The sequence below is a fragment of the Galeopterus variegatus genome, unplaced genomic scaffold (genome assembly GCF_000696425.1).
Source record: "Galeopterus variegatus unplaced genomic scaffold, G_variegatus-3.0.2 Scaffold25, whole genome shotgun sequence".
Classification (NCBI taxonomy): Eukaryota; Metazoa; Chordata; class Mammalia; order Dermoptera; family Cynocephalidae; genus Galeopterus; species Galeopterus variegatus.
The window spans coordinates 243,621-264,771 of NW_007726136.1; the positions used below are offsets into that span (position 1 = coordinate 243,621).

Below are 21,151 nucleotides of genomic sequence, written 5' to 3' on the forward strand. Positions count from 1 at the left end.
TTATGTTGATAACATGTTGAAGTGATAATAATGTTTTTTATACAGCAAGTTAAATAAAACATATAATAAACAATTAATTTCACCTGTTTCTTCTTACTTTTTAAAAAATGTCTACTAGAAAATGTAAAGTGACACATGCAGCTTGTGTTACATTCCCATCGGACACCACTGCCCCAGGGTCTCTGCTTCTCCCAACTGCAGAGCCCCTGTCCAATGCCCCTCCTTTCCCAGGCTGCTCTTGAGTCCATCTGGTCCCTCCTACAGTGTGAGGCCAGAAGAGGACGTAGTCTTTGTGTTCCCATTAGAATCGTGGGGTGGGGACGGGTGCAAGCTCAGCAGTCAGACAGACCTGGTTTCAATGCCCAGCTCTGCCACTTATTCGTCACGAGGCCTTAACAAAGTTTACCTTCTCAGCCTCGGTTTTCTCATCTCTAAAATGGGGATGTGTGATATTATGAAATACATAGTATTATATAGAAATACATACCATTTCCTGGTGGGGCTTTCAGCCCCACTCTCAACCTCCCAAGAAGGGCAGAAGGGCTGAAGGTTGAGTTGATAGCAGCGGCCAATGATGTCATCAATCGTGCCTACCTAATGAAGTCCCCATAAGAAGCCAAATTCAGAGATCTTCCGGCTAGCTGGGCACATGGTGGTTTCTGGAAGGCAGTGCATCCACAGAGTGCGGAAGCTCCACGCCCTTCCCCCATACCTGTCCTTGTGCATCTCTCCCATCTATCTGTTCATCTGAATCCTTTGTAGTATTCTTTATAATAAATGGGTAAATATAAGTAAGTGTTTCTCTGAGTTCTGTAAGCCTCTCTGGCAAATTAATTGAGCCCAAGGAAGGGGATCATAGGAACCCCATTTAGTGCCAGTTGGTCAGAATCACAGGTCACAACCTGGGACTTGGAACTGGCATCTGAACTGGGGACAGTCTTGTGCGACTGAGCTTGTAACTTGCGGGATCTGATGCTATCTCCAGCTAGATAATGTGAAAATTGAATTAAGTCAGAGGACACCTAGCTGGAGAATTGTTTGCTTAGTGAGTGGGGGAAACCCCACACATCTACTGGCAGAAGTGCTGTGTTGAGGAGTATGTGAGAGCAGGAAAACACTTTTTCCCTATCTCTCAGAGATAAACTCCCATTTCAGGGTTGCACAGCAATGTAATAGCACAGTGCACCCAACACTGTATGACCATCGCTCTTATCAGTGTTATTTTTGTGAACAGTCCTGCATGCGAGGCCTCACCACCACAGACAGGAGCAGGACCAAAAGCCTCCGTGTCTAGACGTCTCTTCCATCCTATTGATAGTTTTTTCCCAATTCCCCTTCAACTAAATCTTTTCACTCATACTGCTTCTACTAAGACACTGTGCTGGCACAATGGCTTTTTTAGACTCATGTAAAAGACTTTACTTTTGTCCCTGCTAAGTTTCACCTAATTTGTTTTAACCCATCTTTCCTGCCTTTCCAGACCTATTGGATGTTTATTTTATATTCCATTCCAGACCTTCAGACATACAGCTCTCAGCTCTTGCAGGGACTCTCTCCTCCAGCAGGACTGGGCTTTTCACATGCCCTGTAAAAACCAGCTCTCACCCACTCTGCCTCTTTTACAGCAGTCTCCCCTCCTCTCTGACCTCCTGTCTCATATCCATTTTTCAAGGCCTAGACTGCATTCTTACTCCACCAAGAAACTTCTTGAGTATTCTTTGGCTATTATTATCATCATCATCACCAGCCAATTTTTATTAATTATATATATTATATTGTATTATATATTGATTATATATGTGTGTATGTGCATGCATATATACATGTACATATACATACACATATAGTCATATGTCACATAGTGACGGACCACATATATGACAGTGGTCCCATACGATTATAATGACTATACCATATGGCCCAAGTATCTAGTAGAATATACCCTGTAGGTTTGTGTAAGTACAGTCTATGACATTAACACAGTGATAAAATCACCTAATGACGTGTTTCTCAGAATCTATCCCCGTCCTTAAGCAACACATGACCGTACGTGAAATTTATGTTGCGAGGCCCTGTTCTAAATACTTTATATGAGTTGTCTGATTTAACCCTTACCAACCCTGGGAGATGAGCACTGTGGTTGTTCCAATTTTATCAACAAGGAAACTGAGGATCAGGGAGCTTCAGTAATTCCCCAAGACCACACAGCGAGCGTTGAAGCCACAGTTCAAACCCAAACTGCCTGGCTCCAGAGTCTCCACGTTTACCCACGAGGCTCTTCTACCTCCCATTTTGCTGAATACTGCTGTTTAACCCTTGATTATATTCCGCTTTGTCCTGCACATCACAAGGACAAATCTTGTCTCCCAACTAGACTCTGAGTTGCCAGAGGACAGGGCTGTGAATGCTGCCACAGGCAGGGATTTACGAGTGGAGAAGGTGGAGAAGGCCTAGGTTCTAGTCCCACCCTGCCGCCTTGGGTCCTGCCGTGCACTATGCCTCAGTTTCACCCGCAGTAAAATGCAGGCGTGGGCCGGCAGTGACCATGTTGGGGGGGCCATCATCGTCCGCATGTACCATTGAAGCAAGAGGCTCAGAGCTTCAGGAAGCTGCTTAAGTCCCCCAGCCATCTCAGGACTGGAATTTGGGCACATTTCTTTAGACCTAATGCAGCACTGTCCTACTAGACTCTACTTCTCAGTGTCCCTGAGCTTGGCCTTGTGGGGTGGTCATATAGTCTCAGGATCCAGGGTCCTTGATGGGGAGGAGGGTGTGCTGCAGCCAGTTCACGTGGGCTCTGCTTGTTAAATATTCCGCAACTTTGCCAGCCCACTGTTAAATGGGTAGCTTGAAATTGATCATGGTGGGAGTATTTATGACACAGAAATCTTTCTTTGGCCAGGCCCTGAGCCTGGGTCTCCTGCTTCAGCATTCTGTCCTCAGCGGCTCTGTTCTCTGCAGCAGTGAGTGGCAATGGAGTCCCAGAGTGGGGCAAAGTCCCACTCCAGTCCCCAAAGCCCAAAGCTTACTGCTGAAATGGAGAGATGCGAACAGCCCTTACTCATTAGCTGACCCAATATCATAAGCCCAGAAGTCTAGTGGTCTGATCCAGAAGGCATTCTCACTTTCCATGGTGAAACCTCCTGAACGTGCCATCCCATGCTCCCTCCAGACCTCACCTTGGCCAGATGGACAGCCAGCTTGTCCCGGGCATCCTTGGTCTCCTTCAGCCCATTCTTGAACGCTGTGTCCACTATGTTGCACTGCTGGCGCAGGTCGCTGGCCGTCTGGGATAGGATGCGGTCCACCAGGGCCTTCAATGCCAGTGAGTTGTTCCGCTGCTTGTCAGCCTTCTCCACGTTTGCATTAGAGAAGTCCAGCCAGTCTTCCAGACTCACAGAGCTGAAACAAACCCACACTGTCATTCCCTGCATATTTGGGGCTGGTGAGGGGAGTGTGTGGAGGGGGACAAGCTCCTGGAAATCCACTGAAAGCTAAGCCTACCTCCACCATCAGAAGCACCTAGAATGTTTTCATCTCTAGGTAGAGTGAACGGTGGTCTATCAACAGCAACAGCTGTCACACTGGGGAAACTTCTTCTCTGTGCCAGGCACGGGGCTGGCACCCTACAGACATTATCTCATTAATCCTCACGATGGCCTAGTGTGCTAACTTTTATAACACCCATTTTACAGAGGAGGAAAACTGAGGCTCGAAGAGATGCAGTAACTTGGTTGAGATCACACAGCTAGAGAGAATTTGAGCACTAAAATACAATAACGGTAACAGATTATAACACAGAGAATAAAATAGAAAACCAAATGAATAAATTGCTAGTTTGAAGAGGAACTGTTTTATGTAACAACACTGGTGAATCTCAAAATAATGTTAATTGGAAGAAACCAAACATACACACAGCATATATAGTATATGATGCTATTTAATAAAAAGCAGGCAAAACAAATCTATCAGAAGTCAGGAAAGTAGTTACCTCTGGGGAGGAGAAAGGGAGTACTGATCAGAAGGGGACAGGGTGGGGGTTTCTGTGGTGGTGGTGGTGGTGTCTTCTTTTTTCATCTGGTTGGTGGTTCACTCTGGAATTAGAGGCCTCGTCTAAGATGGCCCCAGGGATCCCTGACTCCTGTTGCACCTTTGTGGAAGCTGCTCACTTTGAGTATGGGATGAGCTTATTGACTCATTTCGCACAAACAGAAGGATGAGATGTTGGTCCTGGGATTAGGGTTAAAAAAAGACTGTAGCTTCTGTCTTGGTTCTCTCTCTCTCTCTCTCTCTCTCTCTCTCTTTCTCTCTCTCTCTCTCTGTCTCTCTCTCTCAGATTACCCACTATGGGAGAAGCCAGCTGCACGTCATAATACTTCCCCATGGAGAAGCTCCCATGGCAAGGGACTGAGGCCTGCAGTCACCACAGCAGTCAGCCTGGAAGCGCACCCCACCCCAGTCAAGCCTTCAGATGGGCTGCAGCCCCAGCAGCCAGTGTGACTACAACCTCAGGAGATGCTGAGCCAAAGGCACCCAGTAAGCAGTGTTCCCAACCCACAGAAACCATGAGATAATAAATATTCATTGTTTTAAGCTGCTAAGTTTTGGGGTAATTTGTCGCACAGCAAAAGATAACAAACACTATGATAATTCACTGAACTGCATGTTTATTCTTTGTATGCATTTCTATATGTATGTTTTATTTCAAAAAGAAGGTTTTAAATTTTAAAATGTGTTAGGTTGTGATATAATGCTAATAGAAAAACACAAGTTAGATGTTACAGAAAAGGTACATAGGATAATCCCATTTTTGTAAACTAAACAAAATTTACTTGTGTGTGTATGAGTACACATATATGTATGTGTTTGTATGAACATACAGGTTATCTCAGGGGGTATAAAAATGGAAAGGGGTGAAAAAGGAGAATGACTGACTTGCCCTTTATACGTTTTTAGATTCTTCTACTTGTTAAAAAACATGCATAGATAAAAGAATATCCTTTAATTGTTTAAAGATTGTAAATGTCCACCTTTGGACAACTGGATAAGGAAAATGTGATATATATACACACAATGGAATACTATTCCACCATTAAAAAGAATGAAATTCTACCATTTGCAGCAACAGGGATGAACTTAGAGAAAATTATGTTAAGTGAAATAAGCCAGGCACAGAAAGAGAAATACTGCACGTCCTCAATCATAAGTGGGAGCTAAAAAATCAATAAAAAAAGAAGGATATGACAGCCACAATAATACAATGAACTTTCAAAAGAGCAAACAGAACTGAGGTTACCAGAGGTGGGAACGGGGAGGGGGAGGGGCATAAGAGAGAAACTGGTAAAGGGCCACGAAACACGATTACATTGTGCAATGTTGAATACACTAATTATCCTGATTTGAGCATCACATATTGCACACAGCCATTCATATTCAACTCTGTACCCCACAGATGTTTCAGTTTTTTAAAAAAGAGTGCTGCCATCATAAAAATAAATAAATGTTCAAGGGCTGGATATCAGACCTCCCTAGAGTGAGGCGTAACCTGGAGGACCCAGGAGCTCTGGGCCCTATGTTGGGGTGGGCACCAAGCCTGCCTCCTCCCAGCTCCCGGCCAGCTGCAAGCACGCCTCGTGAGGTCCTGCCTGTCTGAGAAGCTCCGGACATTACCAGCAGGGAGGAAGGACGAAAGGACATGTCAGCAGTCAGGGCCCCACTCACTTTGGTTCAATCCTCACAACGTTATCAGAATATCTGATGTTTGGTGAGTTGTTGTTGAGTGTGAAGCAGATGTCATCAATGGTCAGGGCCACAAACTTGTCCTTCAAGTCCTTTTCAAGATGATACTTGGCAGAGCGGTTCAGCCTGGAGGGAGAAGGTAAACTGGGTTTCTCTCTCTGGAATGCACAGGTGGCACCTATGGGTTCTCGGGAGACCCTGGAAAGTGAAGCTGAAGGAAGGTCTGGTACAGGATGGCAGCACTTCCTCTCCAGCTTCCCATCACCCCAACACACGTGTATTCCACCTGATGCTTGGTGACATTAATGTAACCACACCTGGGCTTCAAGATCCTCCCTTCCACTGTGGCATGCAGTATGTGAGGGGTCAGCCCTGGCAGCCATTGGCTCTACAGTCCTCCAGTTTACAACCAGGGTGAAATCTGGCCCCATCTCTACCCACCACCAGAGGTGAATGCCACGCTGCTTCTCACCCTGAGTGTTGGGACCATCTGGGGACACAGAGAGCATCTGTGGGAGTCTTAAATCCCATGCTTTCCATGCCATGGAGCCTGGCCTTTGTGGGCGCTGCTTCTTCTGGGAATCCCCAGTGGAGATATGGAGGGCAGGCCCCACCAGCCATACCTGACCTGCTCAGAGGTCTCCTCCAAGGTGCGCGTGAGCAGCGCCATCACGCCCCGGATGATCTCAGCCTCCTTTATCAGCTCCTGCTCCACCTCATCGTGCACCAGGTCAATACCAACACGCTTCTCCCTGGCAGGGGAAGGCAGCAGGTCGGCCACCACATGCAGGAGGCAGCTCCATATTGTCTAAATGTCTGGGCATTTGTAACTCTCTGCACAACCAAGTGAGTGTCACCCAGTCCGTCTGGGTGTCGCCGTGGGGGATGGACATGAGCAGGTGTCTGTGCAACTTCGAAATATCCACAACGCAGTGACGAAAAATTGATTGATAGCTCGTCACTTGTTCTGAAAAATGCCAAATGGACTTTCTTCTCCTTAGTTCGGCCATCAGTTCTGAAGCCTTTCCTTCCTATCTATTCACTGGAAACATTGTCTTAGAACTTCAAAGACATACGTTTCCTTCCTTGATACTAGTCCTGTTTTTTGACAAGGAATTGAACCCAGAAAGATGTTTTATTATGATAACGCTAACAATAACCAGTAATAATAATAATAATACCCATATTAATATTACCTCCACTACTGAGCAGTTACTATGTGTCAGGTGCTGTGTTGAGCTTTTTATATCAATATTTCCACATAACCTTCTCAAGTACAGATGAGGAAACTGAGTTTCAAAGAGGTTAAGTAACTTACTCAGTGTCACAGAACTGGGCATTACACATGCTTTTAAACACTATGCTGTATTACTCCCCAGACTGACCCCACTGCATGACATTTTCTTCTTTTCCACCCTGTGTGACAGTGCTTGGGACAAAGGCCCCCTCACTCACTAGCTGTGTGGCCTTAGGCATGTCATATAACTCATCTGTGACTTGGTTTCCTTTTCTGTAAAATAAGGATAATTATTAGTAATCTATAGGACTGTGGCAAGGTAGAAATGAGATATAAAAGCTCCTTGAGTACAGCACGTGGCACACAGTACATGCTCAATAAATTTAGGAACCTCTACATTATAACTATTCTTAGGCTTACACTTGGGCCAGCTGGGTGTTGGCCTCTGTGATCAGCTGCTGCTTCTCTTTGCTTTACACGCTCTCTAAACCTGGCTGGGGAGACTGCTGCCTGGTTGCTGCAGAGAATCCCAGGTGAGTTCCTGGAAGAGATAGGACTTTCTAGGAAGACAGAGGCATGGTGCATTTGGGAAACTGTGAGAGGCTCAGCACATCCCCCTACTGGGGATGAGGTATGGGACTAGAGAAATCACTGGGGGCCCAATCATGGTGCATCTTGTTTGCTAAGCTAAGAAGCTAGAAATTTAGGGCCGGCCCCGTTGTGCACGCGGGAGAGTGCGGCGCTGGGAGTGCAGCGACACTCCCACCGCGGGTTTGGATCCTATATAGGAATGGCCGATGCGCTCACTGGCTGAGCGCGGTGCGGGCGACACCACACCAAGGGTTGCGATCCCCTCACCGGTCACAAAAAAGACAAAAAGAAAAAAGAAATTAGAAATTTATCTTGAAGCTATTGGGGCATGGGTTGTAATGAAAGGATTTTAAGCATGGGGGTGACCTATAAAAATCTGCATTTGGAAAAGTTTACTCAAAAAAAGGTATGTTTGCACAGTGATCTCTAGATTACAAAATGCTTCTGTATGAATCTGTGTGTTGGAGCAGTCTTATTGTCCCCCAATAGCTGTAGTACCTGTTCTCCCCTTCTTCTCTGGCAATAGAACCCCTGATTTTTATTGCTGAGCATCTGGCTGCCCAAAATAAAGACAACTATTTCCCAGATCCTATTGCATGACTAAGTTCTGGTCAATGGGATGTAAGTAGAAATGGTGAAGGCCAAACCCTCCTTCTTCCTACTTGCTGGAATGTAGACACAATGGCTGGAGCTCCAGCTACCATTTTAAATCACGAGGTAACCTTGGGACTGAAAGCCACGTGCAGTAAAGCAACAAGATAGAAAAAGCCTGGAGCTCTAAAACTGGAGCACACCATGCCAACCCCGAACTGACTATCTCTAAACTCCTTAAATGTGAGAGAGAAAGAAACTATTTTATTTAAGTTTAACTTATTTTGCATTTTCCTGATACCCACAGCTAAACTGAGTCCTAACTAATGTTTATTTAAGTTAGTCAGGAGCAGAGTTTAGACATGAAGCAAGTCCACATCTCCTTCCACTGCCCAGCACCACGGGGTAACTTCAGCTCTAAAAGAACACTGCACCTCTGCCTCATTCTGGCCCTCCATCTCGCACAGTCAGCTCTTACTACCCAGCATTTCATTTTCCACAACAGACAACTCACTCGAGAAACCTTCTCTCCTACCTGTATGCCAGGCATGTCTCAGTGATGCGCAAGGGCTCTTTAAAGCTCTCCAAGGCTTTTTCCAGTCTGGTCTTATGTGTGAGTAGATCCTCAGTTTCATACACAAGCTGCTCAAGTTTATCATCTAACTCCTTCTTCCAGAACCTGACTTCCTCGAGTCTCTGTTCTGAAGCACACAGAGAAGTTATGCCAGGATTACTCTACTCCCAATGTAGCCAACTTCTGAATTAGAAACTTGAGGACTGTCATAAAACTACCTGCGACTGGGCTGGCTGGTTAGCTTAGTTGGTTAGGGCTCAGTGTCACAAGACCAAGGTCAAGGGTTCAGACCTCCATGCCAGCCAGCCACCAAAAAGAGAAAAACAAACACAAACCTACCTGAGATATGTTCCTTTTCTTTCCAATTAGCTGTGCTACTTGGGGCATCTTTTTTATAAATGTTCATTAGCAAGAAGAAAGGAAGGAAGATATTTTTTCTCACATTGAATTTATCATTCTAAACTCACTGACTAATTTTTGGATGCCCACTGTTTTTAATAACTTAATTATCAAAGATATAAATGCATATTATTTGAAAAGTCAAATAGTATTAAAAAGTATTACAATTCTCTGACGCATCACTACCCACTCCCACCTTCTGGGAGCAACCACTTTAAATGCTTTCATTATTTCCTCTGGTATTTGCTTACACTGCTACAAGTGTTTACTCATGATCAGTTTTAATATTATCTATTGATTCCCTGTGATGAAATTTTATTTATTTAAATATTATTTAAAATGTTATTTGTTTTTAACCAACTCACACAACATTCTTCGGTTTTTCCATCTCCCGATATAGCTGTATCATCATCCTGTTAAATAGTAACTTACTGTTTATTTATATTTTTGTAAATATGTAAATGTTATTTACACCTGAGCCATGTAGTATATTATAATAAATTTCTTTATACAACTTTTATATTATACAACTCTCTATTTTGGGGGGCTAATAATTGCATTTTTGCTTCACTTTTTTAATGATAATTAAAAGTAAATTTATTAAGCATTGTAAGTAAAAGACAGCTGATTATAGTAGGAAAACTATATAATATATAATAAATTCAGACTAAATAATTCAGCATTTGAATCTTAAAGTCACAAGGTACTGGCTGTGTAACTGTCAGTTTTCTCTTCCGTACAATGACTCTTTTTTATTTAACTTTTAAAAAATTTTACTGTGTATATTTGAGGTTTATAACATGATGTTATCAGATACATACAGATAGTAAAATGGTTACTATAGTGATTGCTTCACTTTCTATATACTTATTAATAGTTTTCCCTCGACTTTCTGACAGAACTACAAATATTCTCTCAATATATTCCAACCCATCAGCAATCTGCTAATTTTGTTTCTTTCCTGGAGACACCTCTCCTACAGCGCTGCCTCCTCCCGCTCCAGTCTGATTGGCCGCTCTCTAGTTTGCTGCTTGGCTCCCATACTGTGCCTTTGCTTCCGGGAATCCTCTTCACCCTTCTCGTGCTGGAGTCCTGTTTCCTGGATTGCATTTCTTCCTCCTCCTTGATTTACTCCTTCAGTGTGCTGAAGCACATCCTTCAGGAACTTCCTAAGAAATGGATGCATATGAAGTAAAATGTTTGAAAACTTGCAAGTCTGCAAATGCCTTTCTTCTGCCCTCACCATTTGATATTATTTGGCTGTGCACTAGAGTGTAGGTTGTAAACCCTTTTCATTTAGAATTTTGATGGTGTCACTCCATTTCCTTCCAGTCTCCAGAGTTTCTGTTGAAAAGTCTGATGTCATTCTGATTCCTGATTCTTGGTATGTGACCTCTTTTTTCCCCTCTGAGAGCTTTTAGGAATATCTCTATTTTCCTAGTGTTCAAAAGTTCACACTAGTGTTAACCTTATTTAATTATTGTGCCAGACACTAGGCATGCCCTTTTAATCTAAAAACTTAGGTCCTTTGGTTCCATGAAATTTTCTTGTATTCTTCTACAGATGATTTTTTTCTTCTCTGTTTTCTCTATGCTCTTTCTGGAACTCCTATTAGTTGTTAAGGCTCCCAGATTGATCCTTTAATTTTCTTATCTTTTCTCTCCTGTTAACCCTTTTTTTTTTTTCTTAATCTCTTTTCTTCACTCTCTGGAGAGTCTCCAACTTAATCTTTCAACACTCCTCTTGATTTTTAAGATTTTCGTGTTCTCATATTTTAATTTCCAAGAACTCTTGTTCTCTGAATGTTCTCCTTTTAAAGACTCTTCTGCTCATTCCACAGATGCAATATCTTCTCTGAATTCTCTTAGGGTCCAAGAGTCTTTTGGGTTTTTTTTTTTTTTTTTTTTTTGGTTTGTTTGTTTTTGTTTGTTTGTTTGTTTGTTTTTTGCTCTATGCATTGTCTGTTTCCTGAGTTTCTGGGTGTTTGATTATTTGTTTTGCTGTCTGCCATGTTAGAGACTTTCCTCAAATGTTTGGTGATCCTCATCTGATTTAAGAATGAGATGCTAAAATGCTACCTGGAAGCTGCAACAGTGCTTGTCAACCAGACCGCTTTATTGTACAGAGTGATCAGGCAAGGCCCAGGCATTTCATTGGAGAAGCCTCAAATGTTAACATCTATAGATCTTTCCTTTTGGGCTATTAATTTCTCCACAGAGAAATCTTCCAATCTTGTGTCTGAGGGTAGAAGCCTGGCTACCAGCTGGAAGAATTATTGTTCAGTAAATAGACTTAACATTGAATCCTTTAACTTTTAGCCTTCTCCTGGAGTGAGGGAGAGCCAGAGCGGAGAAGGGGCTGTTTATAAAGACTTTCACCCATTCTTGTTCAAGGTTCTAGCCTGAACCCCCAGCTTCAGAATTAGCTGAATGTGTCTAATTTTGAGCATTTTGAGGTTTCTGCAGCATGAATCTGCAGCAAGGATCAGCTAGCTTCTTATTGCCGTCTACCCATCCTGACTTTCTGTGGGCCCTAAATGTGTTACCACTTGGCTTCTTGCTCTGTAGCTTCTAAAATCTTGTTTTCATCATTTGTCTACTGTTGCTTCCTCCTCACCCACCCCCTCATCCTTGAGGCATAGCTTTCATTAATTAATCCTTTACTGCTATTTTGTTGGAATTTTGAAAGGGAGAGAAAACAAATACATGTGCTCAGTCCACCATGTAAATTAAGGTCTCCCCGCTCACACTTTGTAATCCGCCCCCACCTTGCATCCCCTGCTGCCCTGCTGGACCTGTCATCCCAAGAGGTCACCAATAATCTTCAAGTCACCAGTGCAAAATCATTTTTGTTCCACTATCAGTCTCTTTGACATTTAGACAACCATAGATACAATAGAAGACTTCCTCGCCCATGAAACCCTCATCTTTTGTTCTTCCACCTGAACTTTGGTTCCCCAACTCTTCTCTAGATCCTCTTCCTCCCATGCCCTTTTTTCTTCTCTTTCAAAATGTTCTTTAATTAATCTAAGCTACTCATATGCCCTCCATTATGATCTTTATGTGATGACTCCCAGATTTCTATCTCTACCTCTTAAATTCTAACTAGCTACCTACTGAACTGCACCTTCCAAATTTAAGGACCTCCTCAGGCCTGGCCCAGCTGCATCTCCTTCTCACCTCCATCCTGCTGCTCCCTTCATGTACTCTAAACACCAACTTGGACCTCTACTACTTATTCCCTGTAAATGCAATGGGTATCTTGCCGTTATTATTTTGTCCACATATCTCCTTGGTTTCTGTTGTTAAAATTTATTCATAAGTCTAGGGCCGGCCCCGTGGTGCACTCGGGAGAGTGCAGCGCTGGGAGCACAGCGACGCTCCCGCCTGCGGGTTCGGATCCTATATAGGACTGGCCGGTGCTCACTGGCTGAGCGCAGTGCAGGCGACACCAAGCCAAGGGTTGCGATCCCCTTACCGGTCACGAAAAAGACCAAAAAAAAAAAAAATTATTCATAAGTCTAACATACTTATTATCGAGCACCTCTTCTCTCCACCTTTACTGCCATTGTCTTAGTCCAGGCTAACAACTTGAAATATTTTAGTTACTTTTTACTTCTGTTTTATCTCTCTCACATACTAGAATGTGTTTGTTCTTCAACTTTATACTCCTAAGCATCTAGCACAATGTTGGACATATTTGACAGATGAATGAATAAATGAATGACTCCTGGTCCCAGGGTAAGGAACAGCAGAAACAGAAGCAAGTTTTGAGGCAAAGTGATGCATTCATCTTGGGACATATTTAGTTTTAGGTGCCTGAAGGAATTTAGGTAGAAATGTATGGCAAGTAGTTCTCTATTTCCATAAAAAAGTTATGATGAGAAGTTAGAGCTAAAGATTTCTATTTGCAAAACAATAGTACAAAGAGGATAGTGATAAAATTTCTAATGAGGTCAAAAAGAGAGAAGGTATAGAGAGAAAAGAAGAAGACGCTAAGAGGGCCAAGAATAAAACACTAAGGTTTACCAATAAGGGATGAATGGGAAAAAGAAGCATCAACAATAAAAAAGAGAAAGAAGTAGTCGGAGAGAAAGAAAATGAACCAGAAGAGACTTATGCCATACAATTTCAAAAGTATTCAGTATTGCAGAGGGGTCATACCAGATGAAGACTAAATGACTATTGGGCTTGCAAATTGGGTAATCATTGGATGAGACCAATTGGAAGTGATTTGCCTCCTCCTCCAATCTGACAGTGCTTTATCAGTGCTACTCATATGGGATAGATCACACCATATCCAGGGTACCTGGGTACATAACTAATGTCTACTTCTAGACTGCAAGCTCCCCAAGGGCAGGTACCAACCTGAAAAGTATATATCACCAGCACCAGCACAGTGTCATCACCTCTTGCAGGGTGACAGAGATGCAAAGGTTTACTCAGAGCCCATGTAACAAGAGCAATGAGAGGCCTGAAGGGGTTAAACCCAGGGAGAACTCCTTCAAGGGAGGAGAGCCCTAGGAATAGCCCAAGTCAGGTTTTCTCTAAGTTTTTATTTTACAGGCAAGAAAGTTACAGAAGAAATGCAGGTGGTTAATCAGTCATAGTGAGAACATAAACAAACTGGCTACATGACAATTTTCATTAAAGCAGATATAACTTAAAATAGTTCAAGCAATTTATCATTAAAAGTTGTCATAAAACTAAGCCATGTGACATACAAAAACAATGAGATAAGCGTCATGGTAATGCTTAGTTCCCCAAGAAACTCAAAGAAACAGCTGAAAGTAAAATGTGGAACATCCCCCAACCATTAACTAGCAGAGTGACCTTGAAGCTTTTAGCTCACATACTTTCCCATCATTTAGGTTTAACTGCACCAAGGGTAACTGCCCCTAGAGCAATCACTTTTGCTGTGCTTCAATTTTTTCATCTACATCAAGGACTTCAGTCCTGTGAAAGTTTTCCGGTCTTTTTTAATCTTAGCATTTCTATGTGTTTTGCTAAAAAGTTGGGCTATTCCTTAAACAACAGGACTTTGGTCCTGCTAAAACTAAGGACTGTGGTCCTACTAAGCTACAGCCTATTCTAAGGACTTTGGTCTGACTAAACTAAGGACTTTGGTCCTACTAAGCTATAGGCTAAGGCCCCATGAAAAACGTGTGTTTTATTAATATCAATATCCTCCACAGCACAGAAACTTGCAAATTATTTTTAGCTTTTTATCGAAGTATCATAAACCCATAGAAAAGTATAAATATCAGAATATTCAATGAATTTTCACACAGTGAATGCATCCACATAACCAATACCCAACTCAAGGAACAGAACATTACCAGCATCCCAGAGAGTCTTGTGTGACCACCTCCAGTTCCTGTCTCCTCACATACCAGCACTGACTTCTAACAGTATAATTTTTCCTTTTCCCTTTGTTTGTCTGTTTTACTTTATATAAATGGAATAATGTGGTATGTACTCATTTGTGTGTTATTTTACTCAACATCTTACTAAGTTTGTACGATTCATCTGTAGTGTTGCATGTAGTTGTATATCAGTCATTCTCTTAGCTGTATAGTATAACACTATTTATCCATTCTACTGTCAATGAGCACGTGGGTAGTTTCTAGTTTAGGGCTATTACAAATAGCACTCCTTTGAACACTGCAGCATATATCTTTGGTAAACATATATATGAATTCCTGTTGGGTATATCCACAAAAGTAGAATAGCTAGGTGAAAGGTTATGCATATGTTTAGCTATCGTAGATGCTGCCAGAGCTTTCCAAAGTGGTTATACCAATTAATACTTCTACGAGCAGGGTATGAGAGTTCCAGTTGCCCCACATCCTCTATAAAACTTTGTATTTTTTTTGAGCCGGCCCGGTGGCGCACTGGATAGTGCGCCACTTGGGAAGCGCGGCGGCACTCCCGCCCGAGGGTTCGGATCCCACATACAGACCAGTTCCCGCTCACTGGCTGAGCGAGGCGCGGGAGCAACACCGAGGGTTGCAATCCCGTTGCCGGTCCCCGGTCCGGTACGGGGGCAACACTGAGGGTTGCAATCCGTTGCCGGACACGGAAAAAGACAAAAGACAAAAAAAAAAAAAAAACTTTGTATTTTTTTTCTTTTTTCTGTTCTCCTTTTTCTTTTTCACTCTAGCCATTCTGGCGGGTGGTTAATGGCATCTCAACTGTGATTTTAATTTGTGGTCTCCGATGACTAATGAAGAAAGAGCACCTCTTCATATGTTTATTGAACTTCATCTCTTGTAAGGCGTGTCAAGTTTTTGCTCAGTTTTTATTGTTATCTGCCTTTTTCTTTTTTATTCTTAAAAATTCTTTACATATTCTGGATATAAACCTTTTGTCAGCTATGTATATTGTGAATATCTTCTCCCACTCTGTGATTGCTATTTCAGTCTTTTAAGAGGTCTTTTAGACAAACAAATTTCTTCATTTTAATATAGTCCAATTTATAATTTTTTTCCTCTATGATTGGTTCTTTTGCACCCTACTTAAGAACAAGAAATGTTTGCCTTCTCCAAGTCATAAAGATGTTCTCCTTTAAAATGTCATCTCTTCCAGGGTGATGGAAGCACAAAGGATTACTCAAAGCCCACTTCTCCAAAGTAGTGAGAGGCCCAGAAGGGGTTAATCCCAGGAGCAATTCTTTCAAGAGAGAAGAATTCCTAAGAATAACCCAGAATCAGGTTTTCTCCCAGTTTTTATTGTCCAGGCAAGAAAGTTACAGAAAAGGAACACAGGTGGTTACAAAAAAAACAATGAGATAATCATTGTGGCAACACTCAGTTCCCTAAGAAACTCAAAGAAACAGTGGGAGGTGAGATGTGGAACATCCCCCACCATCAGCCTTGAAGCTTTTAGCTCACATACTTTCCCATCATTAGGTTTAGCTGCACCAAGGACAACTGCCCTTAGAGCAATCACTTTTGCTGTCTTACAATTTTTTTTTTCGTTAAATTTTTATTTTGTCAACATACAATGTATATGATTATTATGGCCCATCACTGACACCTCCCTCCCTCCTCCCTCTCTCCCCTCCCCCCCAAGAATGTCCTTTCCGTTTGCTTGTTGTAACAACTTCATAAAAGTATAGTTGTTATATCTTCTTCCCCACCCCACCCCCGGTATTTTTTTTGTGTGTGTGTATGTGGGTGAATTAATTTGATTATTTTTTAGCTCCCACCAATGAGTGAGAACATGTGGAATTTCTTTTTCTCTGCCTGACTCGTTTCACTCAATATTATTCTCTCAAGGTCCATCCATGTTGTTGCAAATGGCAGTATTTCATTCGTTTTTATAGCTGAGTAGTATTCCATTGTGTAGATATACCACATTTTCCATATCCACTCATCCGATGATGGACATTTGGGCTGATTCCAGCTCTTGGCTATTGTGAAGAGTGCTGCAATGAACATTGGGAAACAGGTATACCTTCAACTTGATGATTTCCATTCCTTTGAGTACATTCCCAGTAGTGGGATAGCTGGATCATATGGTAAATCTATCTTCAGCTGTTTGAGGAACCTCCAAACCATTTTCCATAGGGGTTGCACCATTATGCATTCCCACCAACAATGTAAGAGAGTTCCTTTTTCTCCGCAACCACGCCAGCATTTATCTTTCAGCATCTTTTGGATTTTGGCCATCCTAACTGGGGTGAGATGGTATCTCAGTGTGGTTTTGATTTGCATTTCCCGGATGCTGAGTGATGTTGAGCATTTTTTCATATGACTGTTGGCCATTTGCATATCTTCTTTAGAGAAATGCTTACTTAGCTCTTTTGCCCATTTTTTAATTGGGTTGCTTGTTTTTTTCTTGTAAAGTTGTTTGAGTTCTTTATATATTCTGGATATTAGTCCTTTTTATCTACAACAGAGACTTTAGTCCTGGGAAAGTTTTCTGTTTTTCCCAAGCTAAGCATTTTTATGTATAATTCTAAAAAGTTAGGCTATACCTTAAACTACAGGGCTGTGGCCCCACTAAGCAATAAGTTAAGCCCTGTAAAATACATTTGCTTTACTAACGTTGGTATCCTCCACACTAAAAGTTTGTTTTACCTTCCCCATTTAGATACGTACCCTACCTAGATTTTATTTTTTTAAATATATGATATAAGGTAAGTGTCAGAATATAACTTTTTCCATATGAATATCCAACTCACCAATTTATCATAAATGCACCCTTTATCTATCACACTGCAGTGTTGCTTTTGTCATAAATCAGATAAATGTGTATGTGTGGGTTTGTTCCTGGACTCTGTTATGTTCCATTGGACAATTTGCCTATCCTTGCCTATACTTCACTGTCTTAATTACCATAGCTTTATGATAGATCTTAGTGAAAGATTCCCACTGTATTTTTCAAAATAGCTGTGTCTATTCTTGACCCTTTGCATTTCCATAAGTTTTAGAAGCAGTTTGCCAATTTCACCAGAAAACTTGCTGGGATTTTCATTGGCATTGCATTGAATCTATAAATTCATTTGGAGAGAATTGACATCCTTAAAATACTGAGTCTTCCGAACCATCCACTGATATATCTCTGCATTTATTTAGAACTTCTTTAACTTCTTGCAATAATGGCTTGTAGTTTTCAGTGTAGAACTCTTGCGCATTTTTTGTTAAATTTATTCCTAAGTATTTAATTTTTTTATGACATTGTAAATGGCTAATTTTTTTAAATGATGCAATGAAGCAATGAAGTTAAGGTTCAGACCTTGAAAACTTTTTCCCCATGCCTACTGAAGCACAAGTATTGCAAAATATGAATGATGCATCCTCATTTTTAACACCTACCTATTTGCACAATTTTTTAGAAGACACTTGTCTATACGCTGGTTTTGCAGTAAGGATCAACCCTTCAGGAGAGCCTAATATCTAACATTGTTGGCCAAAATGAAGTTTGGCTTATTGGAGGTGGAAAAACTAGCAGCCTTCAGACCAGGTTTTACCCATAGATGTGCTTTTTCAGCTGGCTCAGTGTTATAAATAAATTAATAAAACAGTTGCCAACATTTAAAAAGTGGGCAAATTCCAGCTTTCCAGATTTTCTTTAAAAAAACCAGACGATCAGGCAACACTGGGTCCATTCTTTCCCGGAAGAAACTGGTTGGAACTGAGTAGCAGCTACCTTCTTAGATGAGGCACATGTTCTCCAGGTCCCCACAGTCCCCACTCTCTATTGTCTTACATTCAATTGTATGTTATCTGCACCCTTATAGATGTTTGAGTTTGTGACCTCTGGTTTATCACTTTTTGGCGTTTGAGAGGTGTTGTTTGTTTTGTTTTATGTTTATTTTTGTTTTGCGTATTTCAGGGCACCACCCTTTAAATACCGTTTTTAAGTATGGAGTTGTCAAGAGAAAATTACTCTACCTTTAAGACCCAGCTCAAATGTTCTTCTCTAAAAAACTTTCTCAACTCTCCAGTGCCTCCCCTACCTGTACCTTTGTTCTCCTTACCCCAGCACCTATCTGGCTATATTCATATTATTAATTTTTGTCTCTTCCTCCTCTTCAAGCCAGGAGCCCCTAAAAATCGGACTCTGATCATTCCCTGCATACTCTGTAGATACCCTTAGACACTCAATAAATGTGTATCACATCAGTGAATGAATGATGGATGATGGACAGCTGAAAATCAGACTGGGTTACCATGTGTCTATCTTAGGGCAGTGAACGTAAACATAGAACCTGGAAAATACACGTTTTTCCCTAATATTTCAAGAATAATACATTGTCACTCCTGAACATGACAGTATGTACAGCTAAACCTCAACAGTCTTATCCAAACATGTTCACAAATATACACAGCACATTGTCTTACCTAGTTTCTTGTTCACATCGCTTTGAGATTTTCTTGTGCTCTTTTCAATCTCATCCACAAGCCTCTGGCTTTCTGCCACCAGGCGTTCAGATCGGGACCTTTGTGCCTCTGCTCTGTGGTACTGGCTCTTGTTAGCAATGTGCCATTCTGAAGGCAGGAACTTGGGCGGAGGTTGTAGTAGTTTGGCCATTTGAGGTTTTCAAAGTCCCGATAAAAGGCAGACTTTCTTTAGATTAAATAAAAGCCATTTGTCATTTTTTATGACAACTTTTATTAAAGTATGACACACACACCAGAAAGTGCATAAATCATAATCTGTACACAAAATGAACGCAACTATGTAGCCAGCACCCAAATCAAGAAACAAGCATTACCAGCATCTCAAGCTTCCTTCCAGTCCCCAGTCTCCACCCCAAGTTCCACAGGGTAACCACTATCCAGACTTATAACACTATAAATTAGTTTTGCTGTTTCAAACTTAAGATAAATGGAACCACGCAGTATGTTTCTTTTGTATATGACTTCTTTCACTCACTATTTCGCTTGTAAGATTCATTCACGTTGTTCTTATTGTAGTTTGTTCATTCTCGTTGCTGTGTAGTGTGCCATTGTATGAATATACCAGGATGTACCTATCTTTTCTACTGTTTATGGATGTTTGGGTCCTTTCCACTTTAGGGCTCTAATAAGAATGCTATGAGTTCTCTCAGACATGTGTTTTGGTGAACACGTGCATTTTTATGATTCATTAGAATTTCTGGGTCATAGAGTAGTGTTCTGCCAAACAGATTAACCCAGATGTGTTTTCTTAAACAATGAACAAATGTAACATCTGTAAACTGACAACTGGGTATTGATCCTATTGAACAGATAAAAGAATCTAAAAGCTTCTGAAAAGGAGAGAACAGGAAGGGGAACACTGCAGGCAGATGGCAGGCGGCAACCGAAAGACTAAAATTTACCGACCTCTTAGTGGATACAAAATTACAGCTAAATAAGAGGAATAATACCAAGTGTTCTATAGCACTTCAGGGTGACTATAACCAGCAAATTATTGTATTCTCTCAATTAGCTAGAAGAGAGGATTTTGAATGTTCCCAATACAGATGATAAATGTTTGAGGTGATGAATATGTTGATTAACCTGATTTGATCATTACACATTGTATACATATATCAAAATATCACACAGTACCCCATAAATATGTACAATTAAAAGTAAATCAAATACCAAAATTAATTAACTAATTAATTCAGTCTCAAAATTTGTAGTATAGATCTGACCCAACCTGCCCAAACTTACTTTCTGGTGTAGTTAAACATAAGCGTATTTTTTAAAAAATAAAATTTACCCACCTCACTCGCACCCAGCTGTGAACGTGAGAACTGCCTGCCTCAGACAGGGCTGAAATCTGCCCCCACTCCCATCCCTACCCAAAAGTCTAAGCTTCTGCCCTTAGGGGTCTCTGGATCTCTGAAGCCTTCACACATACAAGGATAGAAGCAGAGTCAGATCTTGCCCAGGCTGAACACCTCAGCCCACCCAGCCCCTCAAACGACAGGCGGTCTCCCCATTTCTTCTTGGCCCAGTCCCTCTTATGGCCTCTCCCAAGTTTATCTGAGTGTGGGTCCCAAAATCTAACTGAAGACTCCTGGGCATGCTGAGTAGTCCCCAGAAAGGTGGGGAGCTGATCCCAACAGGCACAAGGCTTTGGGTAGGGCGGAGGGCTGCGGCTAAGTGTCGGTGGGGTGGGGCCGGGGTTTACTCACCTCAGCACCGCAAAGAACGACGACACAAGCTCGGGATGGGCGCCTCCTTACCTCAATTGGAGCTCCCAGCTCTTGCGGAAGAGAGAGGTAAACAGCGCGGTCTCCATGGCAACGGTAACGCGTCGTCAGGGCACAGTGGGCGGACTCCGCCGCTAAGCAGCATCGCCGAGGGCTCTGCGCAGGCGCGAATTCTGCGGCCTGCAGCGCTAGAGACACAGCAGGGCCGGATGCTCGGCCTATCGTGAAGACGCGGGGGACCAAGCAGGAGGCAGCGGTCAAAACCCCGGGCTGGGAGTCAGCAGACCTGCGTCTAGTCCTGGCCCTGCCGCGGGCTGCGTCACTCCTCGCGCTGCCCCTTCTGGGTTTCGGACCCCCCACGTGTCCAGTGGGGTTGGGCTGGG

The 21,151-nt window shown here is 42.1% G+C and overlaps 1 protein-coding gene across 1 annotated transcript in view; it reads right to left on the bottom strand.

The window, feature by feature from the left end:
• Positions 1–20,825, bottom strand: part of TEKT1 (tektin 1) — a 28,370-nt gene extending 7,545 nt beyond the window's left edge. Inside the window, exons 1-6 of the mRNA XM_008568646.1 lie at positions 20,751–20,825; positions 18,982–19,207; positions 8,694–8,859; positions 6,363–6,491; positions 5,722–5,865; positions 3,180–3,402 (exon numbers count right to left, since the gene is read on the bottom strand). Coding sequence (XP_008566868.1) covers positions 3,180–3,402; positions 5,722–5,865; positions 6,363–6,491; positions 8,694–8,859; positions 18,982–19,171 — 852 coding nt within the window. The 5' untranslated portion in view covers positions 19,172–19,207; positions 20,751–20,825. The remainder of the gene's footprint in view (positions 1–3,179; positions 3,403–5,721; positions 5,866–6,362; positions 6,492–8,693; positions 8,860–18,981; positions 19,208–20,750) is intronic.
• Between the last annotated feature and the right edge of the window lie 326 nt (positions 20,826–21,151).